The sequence below is a fragment of the Carassius auratus genome, chromosome 3 (assembly GCF_003368295.1).
Source record: "Carassius auratus strain Wakin chromosome 3, ASM336829v1, whole genome shotgun sequence".
NCBI lineage: Eukaryota > Metazoa > Chordata > Actinopteri > Cypriniformes > Cyprinidae > Carassius > Carassius auratus.
The window spans coordinates 21,650,389-21,663,368 of NC_039245.1; the positions used below are offsets into that span (position 1 = coordinate 21,650,389).

At 37.6% G+C, this 12,980-nt stretch overlaps 1 protein-coding gene across 1 annotated transcript; it reads left to right on the plus strand.

Moving 5' to 3' along the window:
• Window positions 1–7,482: 7,482 nt before the first annotated feature.
• nfil3-6 (nuclear factor, interleukin 3 regulated, member 6) lies at window positions 7,483–11,077 on the plus strand. The gene is made up of 2 exons (XM_026214030.1): window positions 7,483–7,779; window positions 8,752–11,077. The coding sequence occupies exon 2, from the start codon at window positions 8,861–8,863 to the stop codon at window positions 9,953–9,955; it is 1,095 nt and encodes a 364-aa protein (XP_026069815.1). The 5' UTR covers window positions 7,483–7,779; window positions 8,752–8,860; the 3' UTR covers window positions 9,956–11,077.
• The last annotated feature ends 1,903 nt before the right edge of the window (window positions 11,078–12,980 follow it).

Here is a 12,980-nt window from a genome sequence, read left to right on the forward strand (position 1 = left end):
GACTTCTCTCTGAATTTTATTCACATCAGTGAAATGCCCTCTATTATTACACACCTGGTACACTAACTAAATGCCATCAAGAGTAATTTATCAGCTCCACTTAAAAATATATATGGTGAAACTGATGTACACTTTTGAGTCGTTTATGATTATTTCACAACGTTCCATGCTCCTAGTCACGGGTGATGGTTGCCATGGCAACGTATTGACGTATTTTGGGAACCAAAAATAGAAAGATAAAGGAGAAAGGTGTCCCAGGGCGTATCTCCTCCTCAGGACAACAAACTTTTTTTGGAATAGTGTACAAGTCAGTTCATAACCTGGTGAAATGACTATAGGAGAAACATAGATTTCGAAAAATGTCTGTGTGCAAGTTGTGTGGTCATTCGGATGTGGATTATGTGAGATGAGAGAATTGCATTATGTGGCAGAGGATTGTGTATGAAGCATTTCAATGTCTTTGTGGACACAGAAGGAAAGGCTGTGGCTCTCTGTAAAATAAGAGGTGAGACTGAGACTCTTGTAGAAGTTGAACACAACAGAGTGAGTCAGCCTCTATTCATAGTCTGAGAAATGCAACCCGAGCCCTGCAGAGAAGGCTCATAAATTAAAAAATATAGGGTACATGCTTCTATAAATACACCTCTCTGCCCACTCTTTAAACAAGATATCTGCACATATTGTACAGCAGCTTAAAGTATATAGACTCTTAAAGGGACAGTTCACCAAAAAATTAGCACTCTCTCATAATTTACTCACACTTATGATGCTCCGAACCTAATTTTTTGTTTTATTATCTAACAAAATGTTATTTAGTGCCAATGCATCCATCCAAATAGCCTAAACTGCTTTCATGGCCTATCATCTCTGACTGTCAGAGAGTCACTGTAAGTGGCTGTTAAGTTGCCATTTTACTTGGTATTGCAGCACGGAAGAAACATATCTCAAAGGTCAGATGCTTATGCAAGAAGAAATACAAAGAGAAGAGAAAACAGTGATTCACGCTCTTTTCCCAGAACGGTGGCAAGCTGAATTAAAGCAATTGTTTTCAAGCTGTTACATAAACTGAGATAATGTAGAGCTTTACAGGCGGCTTTGTGTGTGTGTGATTGTATACCCAGAGAAACAGACAGACTCAGCCGTTTACTAGCGCAGCCTGTGTCATCTGTCCTAATTAGGATTAGACCAAAGTGTTTGTTCAGATGCTTTGGTTGTCATTGCATGTGTTGCAAGATTTGTTTATTATCTGGATTCATTTTCTCCATAGAGCAATTCTCATTTTTGTCGCCAATCAGGAGACTGTTAAATCATAATTATTTAGAAGCTACAAGTCAGTTTGATATTAACTTTGTTTTTGAATGTGTTTAATTATGCCAAATTAAACTCAGTCGCTGATACCATGGAAACATGAACTGTGCCAAAAAAGGGCATCTGTGTACACCCACTATTCTGAATGACATAATCAGTTCTCAAACTACTTAGGCCTATAGTGTGTGGTAAGGATGACATTTTGTATAGGCCACCCTGGAAATCCTAACCAAAGTATCCTAAAGTAAGATCTTTCCATTGGCTTTTATATTAGTGCAGGAAATAAGCTCTGTCACCAACACACATTTATGATTCTTACACCTTTTGTTCATCATGATAATCTTCACAAATAAAGACAACTGTAATTTTGAAACCTAAATACAGTCATCAGAAATAAAAAGCTAAATGCACGCGCTCTAAACAATCTACTATGAGTCTCATGACTTTGTCACCATCATTAAGCTTCCATCAACTCTTTCAGTCTTTTTTATAATTATTTTGGAAAAAGTAATACTTTTTTAGTTACAATAGTGTGCAGCAAGAGTGTGATTATGAACACAATGAGTCTGTAAATGCAGACTAGTGAGTAGATAAGTTTGCCTATTTTGGTGTTGTGATGATTAATGTCCTATTTAGCTACTTGATGGTAGCTGCCTATTTTAAGAAGAGGAAAAAGTTCACAAGAAGATATTTCTAATTTATGTTGTAGAATAAACTGTGAAAATAAACATATCTTGAGGTTGTGTTAACCACAGACCTTAACAGATATTTAACCAAAACCCTATTCATAAAACACATTGACTTAGAACTCCGGTTTTCCATGTTTCCAGGTTTTGGCCTACAAAAACACATCACTGCAACATACAAAAATATTCTCACAACAAATTAGCTTTATCTATTTTTCTTCTCAGAAGTAAAAAATAAAATATAAAAAAAATAAAACAATTTAGTCATTCCACGCATGTTTGCACTTATCAAAAACACTCAAGTATGCATTACATGACCAAATAAACCACATTCTCCAGCAGAAATTAATGTGTCTTAAGGCTGGAATTCACTACGTGACGTTTGCCTAGATTTTTGACCATATCTACAGTCTGGAGAAGTTGATGCTAGTTGACGGAAGGCAGACCCATTGTGTAAATTTGTGTTGACAGATTTGATAGAAAATCTTGTATAGTGTATGATGGTCACAGGCCCCGTTTTTGTGTGTGTGTTTGTGTCAGACTATGATTCTATCCAGTCTGAGGATATCATACAAAATGGATATTTTGAGCCGTTTTTAGAACTTTTTGTTTTCATTTGTCAAGCATCTCCAACAGGCGCTCGTTTCAGCATTCCTGTTGTGATCAGACCAGCTTAGTGTGTAATTCTCAGTCATTTAGTGTATTATGGCCAGTTTTTTCTTTGTGACTAATGGCAAACAAAGTTACGGACCGCAGCTCTGATTGGTTATTTTTTACAGGGAGCGATGGAGTTTCTGCAAATGGCAATAGGACCACTGGGAGGAGCCAGAGGAGCTTGATTTTTTCACAGATTATCTGTCTCATATTCTACTGTCAGGACATAATGACAGGTTTAATAAATATGTCAAAAATATTTTTTTACAAAAGTTCCCTACTGCAGCTTTAAGTATCTTCGATGGAGTGTGAAGCCTCGAAGAAAAAAATATATATATTTAACTTAATTTGTTTAATTAAATATATCCTGTTGATTAAACCTGTATCTCTCAAATATTTTAGAAGTAAGTCATACACCTTTGACTGTTTCTGAGCATCCGGACATTTTTGCTGATTTAAATCTAGCGGTTCTGTTGTGTTTGTGTCGCAAGTTCAGTAATGCAGGTAGTGATCGTTCTCTCCGGCCAATCAGTGATCAGCAGAGTTTACACGTCATGTTTTGTTAACAGTACGGTTCACTTGGAACCTCCATAGACAGTAAAAGAAATGGACACAGCGACCCCAATGGATTCAACAGAGACAAGTGAAGTCAATTAGAAGTACGCACTTCCTGGGGGTCGGGCGTACTGCACAGACTCAAACTGAGCTTGATGACGTAGATGGCAACCTGTAAATCTTCTAATCGCTGTACCAAGAGAAATCTGAATCACCCATCGAATCTTCCAGAGAAGGCGAGCGTGAACAGGAGCAAATTTTGGTAAGTGTTCTGATTAATTATCTCCCTTGACTTCATGCCTCCACGTCCCCCCCGATAGGCTCATAGACAGTAAAAGATTGCCTGCGAGCTATTCCTCCTGTCCATACGGTAATTTCTCTACTGTGCGACAGAGAGTCGCTGGTTATGATGCAATCGTTAGCCTATTTTTTTACAAAAAACTGCTTCTACGGGACCATAACATAAGATACAAGTTAATGGAGCCTTTTATACATTTTCGTGTTTCTTTAGAAATAATTAATGGACAAATGGAGTTTTTAAACACCTCAGATGTAAAGTTATTCGCTGTCAAAGTTTTTATGTAATTATTTAACACACAACTGCCTGCATGGTTCAGTGCCTAAAACTCTTTTTTTGATGGAAACAAACCCTTTGGCAAAAATAAATGGGCAAAATAGTCGTAAAATCGAATGCCAGCATTTGTCTGTATTGCATTCTTCCATAACGTATTATTTTTGTTAAATTAATTAATTACTTTCTTACCATTAACATCTTATTCTGTTGGCACTAAATATTGTTTTGCACAGTTTGTCTAGTCTTTTGCAATACCATTTTGAATGCTTTCTTTCCCATTAAAGAACAGAGAAACAGAGAGAGGAGGGGTTTGCAGTTCAGTCCTCGCATGAACTGGTAAACATACAAGAGGTTAGATGAGGATGCTTTGTTGTTATTCTCACAGATTCAGACATTTTGTTCTCTGAAATAACATAAAAGAGCTACACTGATTGTTGAAAATGCTCTGGGGCGTTATCTCATAGACACAGTACACGATCAACACCAACAGACAGCCTAATTATCTTCATGAAAACACAAGCTTTGAAAGATCTAGTGATCTGATTTAGTGATTATTTAAAAAAAATACAATTCACACTTCCATAAAACTGAGAGTCTTTCTATACTTGTTTAAAAATAATTGATCTTCCCAAATATCTGCTCAGAAACATTTCCTGTTACTATATGTGAACTCATCTTTACATAATATGAGTTCATGCATAACCAGACCCTGAGCATTGACCTGGATCAATGAGGATCTTCACATACACGTGTTTGCCATGCCTCGAGTGTTCATAGCACCTCTTTCACCACAGTGATAACCCTTCCCTTGTGTTTACCCGCTTTGTTTCAAGGGTAGACTGAGGTTAAACAGCTAAGTGTGTCAATGTGTTAAAGCCTGAGCCAGTCTGGATTAACTCAGGGCACCTGCTCCAGCTCAAACACACACACACACACACACACACACACACACACACACACACACACACATAAACACGGAGGAATTTACAGAACATCCAGCTTCTGCTTATTTCAACGACTGTTCTTTTTGGAAGTAAACAGTTTCAAAAACACCTAAATGTTTATGAATGAACAAGCACTTTGGGAGAGCTTTTGTACATTTCAAAATCAGACAAGGTCAAAACGTGATTATGTCATAGAGAGCAGGCACACGATTAAATATTTACACGTGAAGGTAATAAGGTGAAAGGTTATTTTAGGATTAACTGTTGTCATTCTACCACAGAGTAAGATAAGTGACCTTTCCCCCAGTTTTTCTGCCTGAAAAGGGCTGTTGTTAGTTGGACCAATGGCAATCAGTCATAGCCACAGCCAAACAAAGTTTATAATAATATCTGATCCATTAGGAGTACAAAATGTATGTTTTAATGATGAGTATTACTAGTGAAGGTTTATATGTCCTTAATCACAAAATGACTGAATAATGTTGCTAGTTAAAAAAATAAAATCTGGGGGAAAAAATGAAAATCTATGTTAATATTTGATCTAATGCATAAGATTCACACAATTAATTAGTATATAAGGTGCAAAAGTCAAGTTTACATTTTTTGTATAGTGCAAACATCATTTGCATTTTTTTTAAATTTTATATCCAAATGTATATAAAAAAACTATAATTAAAGTAATATAACTTTATAGAGCTGTGTGATAACAGTTTACATTTTCACAGTTGGGATTTGCTATAACTGCTTTACGTGAGTGTATTGTATGTCTGCAGATTAACTAGGATGTACTATATAAAATATGGTATATATATCCAATAGTACTATAGTATATGTAAAAAATGTTGTATATCACTGGTTAAAAGCATTTTATCATTAAAGTGACTTCAATTTAAGTCATTTTCTCACCTGACACTATCTTGCGGTTTCAGAAAACTTGTAAAAGAGTCATATGGAGCAGTTTTACAGCACTGTAATAGTGTGTTTTTGTAGTATTTTGACAGACCCAAAAAATTATTCCCTTTCAGTGGCCTGGATATTAAGCTAAACATCTACTTTTGTGTTCAACAGAAAGAAAAAAACAAGAAAAGCATAAAAGTTTTGGAAGACATAAGGATGATAAAATAACAGGATTTTAATTTGGGGTAAAATCCTTCAGCAACTCAGTTTGGATGGATGAATGGATGCATAAATTCATCTTTGTCACCAAATTTGGAGTTTGTATGGGGAAATCTCATGTTACCTTTCTGATACCCAAGAGGTCATATGGGGCTGTGATGAATCAAGTGCTAATCAGATTGTTGCAATAAACAGTTTGGAAGAACAAAAAATGAATCTCACGAGTGCATTGCCCAAATTAAAATATCTCAAGCACAAGTTACTATAAATTCTCATGTAAAAATCTCTCATCTGCCTCATGTAGTGTCAGTTTCTGCAGCAGATGGCCCAGAGCTGATCTGATCACTCTAATGCAGTGTAAAAACACTCGTGTGGCTTTCACAGATCAAGAGCAGGAGGTTACACACACTGCTTAGAAGACAAGGCCATGCTATAATCAGCGGGATTGTTTGTTTGTTTGTTTGAGCAAGATGAACATACTGCTGTTCCTCGTGGCATGCACCAAGCATGCATGCTGTCAGTTTTGCTTTCTCTCCAGTTTCTCAGTGCTATGAGAGCTGTTGTGCAAGCACACACTGTCAGGTTCAATGAGATTTGCAAAAAAAAACTCATTTAAAGGACAAAGCACAATACAGATTAATGTGAATTGCAGATACACTTTGCTACAGTGTGATAATTGGACCCACATTAATTCATTTAAAGGGACAGTTCACCCAAATTTTTGCATTTGAAACAGGCGGAGGGTGAGTAAATGATCACAGAAGTTTCATTTTTGGGTGAAATATCTCTTTATTGTTGAATTATACACTGTATCCAATTTTTTGGCATGTTTCAGTGTTGTTTTGTTTAACGCAAAACAACTGGATTTTAATGCAAATAGGCCTTTAGGAATTAATTTGGACTAATTTTACATACAGTAGGTAAATAGTCTACATGTAAGAAAACAAGCTTCATAGCATGAGTAACTGAACACTATAAATCACTCATATTTTACTGAGCCATTTATATACTTTTACGGATATATTAAAATGAATGATTGCATTACTTACTATATTAGGTGCTAAATTTCATAATTGTTTTCTTGCCCATTTATAAAGTGTCTTTGTGTTTGAAATGTGTTATATTAATATATTTATTTATAAATACGCTTGCTTTGGCATTACTACTGCTTCTGTGATGGTTAACTTTCTGTGTGCTTTAGAAACCATAAGTTGTAGATATAGAACAGATATAGAACCATGATTAAATTCCACAAAGGTAAAGTGCTAGTATTAGATGGTACACATCCCATGATTCCCTCATCAGTGTTTTACCATAGCACAACCTTTAAGGCAATTTACACAGTTCTTGTCTTTACAGAGCAAACGGGTTTTTATCAGAGCAACATATAATCGGAGTGTTTTATAGCTTGCTGTGGCATTTACCTCAGTGCTGTCTTGAAAAAAGGCCAGTCGGTCCCGCGTCACCAGTCTAAATATAGTTTCTGTACATTTATTGAGGACAGACTTCGGTTTTCGGGACACACGAGGACAGTGGAGAGGGCGGGGGGAGATTGGGCAATATTACTTAATGCTTTCGAAAAGATTATTCTGACGAAAACTGTAACGAGGGAGAGATTAGAGAGAAGGGCAGGGTCCTGCGTGCGTAGGAGGGCGGTCCGTTCATCCACGCACACACGTGTGGTTCAGACGGGGTGATGGAGCGTCCTCGACTGAACCTGACGGAGCAAACACACAAATAGGGGTCGCGCGCGTCGCAGGCGCAACAGACACGGAACGACTGAACGGAGATAACAGTCCGTTTGACTTTAACCGGCGAAAAAAGAAACCGAGCACCGTTTGTTTTCCTCTGGGAAAGAACCGGACTGACCGAGGAACGAAAGTCATTGAAAACGATTTGAACTCGAGACTTTCAGAACAGAATTAAGCGACGATATATAATGGTAATAGTATGCTTTTTTGTAATTCTGTATTGAGTCTACATTCCACATGTATAGCCTATTTGTGTAGCTTACAAAAGTATAATAATTATATATATATATGTATCTGACAGGTGCAAGTTGCATAAAGCCTATCGTTTAAGTCTTTGTTTAATTTTGACAAATTATGGTCTAGAATTTGTAATATAACTGCTATCAAGCTCTGTTGAAAAAAAAATGTTTTGGGACATGTACCAAAAGTTGTATTTCTGGTGCAAAGATGACTTTGACCATCTAAAACCAAAACAGCCGCTAACTTTAAATTGTTAAAATAATTTAATCAAAGCTTAGATAAAGAACAGATTCAAATTCCGATAATGGTTACATTATGCAATAGTAGATATTTTTGTAATACAGTCGGGGTTTTTTCAAAAGGATTGTTTAACTGAAAAAAAATATTTAGGCTATTTATTTATTTAGTCAAATGCATTAATACAAATTTTTATTTAGGCGTGTTTTCATATTCAATCCACTGATGCTATGTAAAAAAAAAAAATTAATCGGTACTATCTAATGTAACAGAACCTGATGTGTTGAGTAAGGCAGGATCCCATGATGAAAGTGACTCACTGGGACAAGAAGATGATCAGATTCAGTCGCGCGCGCGCTTTTCCACAAAGAGGTCAACACTGGAAGTCTTAAAGAATGCATTCCTAGTTTACATGAAGTAGCTGTTTTCTTTTGTAAAATAAAAAACTAGTCTATGTGATGAAATTCGGGTGCTGTGTGTCTAACTCCTTACGTGAGAACGTTCATTTGTTGATGTCATTTTGCGTAAGGTGGCTATATAACTGTACGCTCGTTAGCCTCGTTATTATGCGGTGTCGCAAGAACGTACTGTGCTTTGCCATTGGGAGGTAATGAAGTTACATAACATTGTGTTGTAACTGATCTTACGTAACTGATTGGACATCATTGTGCTCCTTCTGCCACCAGGTGGAGCCACTGCTGCCTGAGTAACAACAGATTCAACCATATCCAAACACACCTGAGACGAAGCAAAACTTTTAACATTGTAGAAGAAACCACCAACAACAACCTTAAGATGTTTGAAGAGTCATCTCAGGAGATGAGGGCCAGTAGCACAATGTCTTTCACCGATGAAGCTGTGTCCATCCTGACGTCAAGCAGTTTGCTTGCACGCTCGCTACTGGGCCGAACGTCGGCGCTTAAACGCAAAGACACGTGTTCAGACATCACCTCTGTGAGGCGTAAGCGGGAGTTTATTCCTTACGAGAAGAAGGATGAGGGCTACTGGGACAAGCGCAGGAAAAACAACGAAGCCGCAAAGCGCTCTCGTGAGAAGCGGCGTGTAAATGACATGGTGCTGGAAAACCGCGTGCTGGCGCTGCTCGAGGAGAACGCCAGGTTACGAGCGGAAATGCTCGCATTGAAATTTCGCTTCGGCCTCATTAAAGATCCCTCGAATGCTTCCATACTTCCGCTCACAACAGGAAACTGCGTCCCACAACCTTCGGCGCCACATTACTACCTTCCACGTGGGGATGGCACTCACCAAGCTGGCCCAGTATTGTCAAATCAGTCCCAAAGCGGACCGCAATCTGGACGAAGTATCAGAGATACGAGCATGTCAGAAGACTCCGGTTTCTCCACACCTGGGGGGTCCAGTGTTGGTAGTCCCGTCTTCTTTGAGGACAGGTTAAGTGACCATGGAAAGTTATCTCCACACCGAGCAGATGAACTGTGTTACGAGTCACATCACTCCTCAGCTGATGTTTTAACAACGGGACACCTCACCATGCCATCCAACCGGATGGAGTCAGTGGACAGTATGAAGAGTCTTCCACACAAGCTGAGGTTTAAGTCTCCAGGCGGTGGCGAATGCGACAACACCGGAGACCGACAAAGTCCTGTGCTGCCCACAGTGGGCCCTAGGGTTCACAACCTTTCGGGTTCAACTGAAGGAGCAGGTTACTGGACACCACCAGATGGAGAAGACACCCGAAAAGTCATGCCACTACAACAGCAGTACAGGAATTACAGCCACAATGTGAACCCAAGCGAATCTCAATACCAAGCCGAGAACAGCATGCTCAAGTCTCAGCTCAGCTCTCTCAGCGAGGAAGTGGCCCAGCTCAAAAAGCTCTTCTCCGAGCAGTTGCTCACCAAAACAACTTAAGACTTTGTAAAGAACCCACTTAAACACTGCAGATATTCACAGTCGAATTCATGAACGGCCATAGATTATGAGCGGAAAGGACGCAGCATGTGCATCACTACCTCTTCACACGCGGTCATAACCAAACAGAACTTGCATATCCACCTTATTTTGCAATGCGAAGTAAGCTATTTTCTGTGTACGTGCGAGACTTTGGTTCATTAGCCAAAAAACTAGAAGAATAACAAAGTGCAGTAAACAATAAAACTATTTGCACCACAAACCAGTGTGTTTAAGATAATGATACTAACTAAAAATATAAAAAGAGTTGCCAGTTTGCAATATCAAGCAGCGTAATGGCCTGGAAACAAAGACTCCGGAAGCCTCAAGACATTCATGTTATAAAAAATGACCGTGCTCCACTCTTATGTTATAAATAAGGTGGATAATGACTCCCCCCCCCCCCTTTCCTTTAATTGCATTCAGGAACATGCAAGAGCATTCCAGCGGCATTGGTACACGTCAGCTACAACGCCTCACCTCAATTCGTTCAGTTGCTTCAAACACTGTGATCTTGCTCCAAAAAACACCTCAGGCTCCAATAAAACAATGTCTGCGCGCACAGACCTATCTGTCACTGTAAATTTAAAAGAAAGCATAACATCCTCCGTTGTAACGTCACTCCTCTACTATGTGTCGACATTACTTAAACACTTGTCAGTGAGTGAGAGGAGGTGTGATGTGAGCCTGATAGTCTTTACACTGTAATATTCCTCCTGTGGTTTGACAGATTTATGAATGAAGTGTAAGTATAAATAGTTGTTTTTTTGCATCATATATCATGATTAAAGCAGATGACAAAACACCAGGAAAGGGGAAATAATTAAATTTGTATTATTGTCATGAACCAGTAGCAACACAGCACTGAATGACTGCATTTTTTTTGCATACATATTACTGCCGTCGTCCAGACCAGGATAATATCTAACTGACCTACACTGTTATTTGCATTTTTTGTGGGTAAAATTTCTGTTGTCTTGTGAGTTCTTGTGTATATGTACAGTAAATATACGACATGTTTATGTGAATAAATATTTGAACTGTTTGTTTGCCTTTTATTATTAAACTGAAGCTTAATTTGAACTGCTTATTTGCTACCAATCATTTAATACAAATGATATATAGCTAATAATATTTAGAGTGCGTTTAAATGTCTTGAGGTTTTGCACAGCGAAAGAGTGGTTTCATGTGTTTTTTTAAACAAATTCTCTTGCATCTGAGAACTATCTGTGAATTCTGAATTCCCAAAATAAGCCAGGACAATGTTTTGACATGTACACAAGTGCATTTCTCATGGACCGTCACCTCTGCTTAGTACATGAAGTTTGAACAGAAATATTCAAAGCCCAAATACCAACTCAGATGTTACGTTCCTAGGAAAGCAGGTTTGTAATTTAAAATGCAATGCTCTTAATTCAATCCTATTAAGTATGTGTTGTGGATTGTTACATATGTGTAAGGTATTTCTTGAAAGATTGTTGGTTAAAATAATATCTACAATATATTAAGCATTGGCAACAATTACAGAATTGATGTAGAAACAAAACTAAATTTCAGAGTTGCAAATAAATGGCAAAGTAAAGCCGAATTAAACATGAAAATTAAAAAAAATTGTTAATGCACTCCAATAATCTGTTTTTAATTTAAAACTTTGAAAAATAATTTCATTTTGAGTACGTCAGTGTGTGTACAGTGCACTGTGAAGAATCCATTGCTCCCTTAAAAAGTTTAATAAATCTTATTTATATATTTGTCTCCAACTCCGCATGCTTTTTTTATGATTTTAATCCTTTGCAATTTGCAGCATATATTTTACAGGCCTAAAATCCACATTTGTTCTTGCAACACTAGCACAATCCACAAGAGGTCAGCAAATAATTGTATAGTTCCAATCAGAGTACACGCACTCGCACAGTCACGTGCACAGCATTAAACTGACACAAAGAATTGCACGACCAAATCACCTGATTCAAGATCAAGTGACACCTTGACATTTCCCTGTACTTCCTTTAGACTAAGAATAAACAGCTGACACAAAATATACCTCGATCCCCTGAAAACTGAGCTCAGCTGAGACCTGTGGTGACGTCAGAGCATATAAATAGACGCACGGCTATTTAAGGAGCTGAACTCCAAAACAAGATAAAGCTTTTCTGAAACAAGCTCTGCAAGCTGTTTAACTTCCACACATTCATGAAACACGGTTCATTTCCGTCCGTGACATCCCTGTTGCACTAGTCCACTGACCCCTGACCGGCTGATCTTCATCACACACGCATTCAGTGGAAGGCTTGGCCTGACGTAAGGCGGGTAGCGTGACGGTTGCCATGAAAACCTGTTCCAGCAAGTGATGATGCTAGGCTCGGTGGGATGGGTGAGGGGTAGAGGGATTAGAGGGAGAGCACAGCGGGCCACATCTAGGTTCAAGGTCATCTTCGCAAAACTATTGTGTCTGTGACTTCAGTCTGTAAGGACATTTACATGAGAAAACAAATAATTATCTTGCCAGTGCCTTTTTCCTATTTAGATCGGCACACGGGGGATTTTCAAGGGGTCATGTTTCACTGTAAAATAAAACGAAACAAAATAAATAGTTTTAAATATTTAGTTAGTTAGTACCATCAATGTAATTTTGATTATCATAGGGCTTAATAATCATAATAATTATTATTATTACTGTTATTATAATTATTATATAATTATAATATTCTCATTACCATTATGTTAAAATATCTGTTAGGTACCATTTGCTAGATTGCCCTTTTTTCAATTGAATTTAAAAATATATTTTAAATAATATTTATATGGTGATTAATATTACTGCAATACCATGCATGATATAGCAATAAAACAATACCATGCATGGTATTGCAGTAATATTAATCACCATTAAATATATATATATATATATATATATATATATATATATATAAACGGTAAAATGCTAAAATAAGATGTCAAGATGCATTACAGTAAATATGGGTAA

Excerpts from the sequence above, each read along its gene's own strand:
- nfil3-6 (XM_026214030.1), top strand. The coding sequence starts at position 8,861 with ATGTTTGAAGAGTCATCTCAGGAGATGAGGGCCAGTAGCACAATGTCT.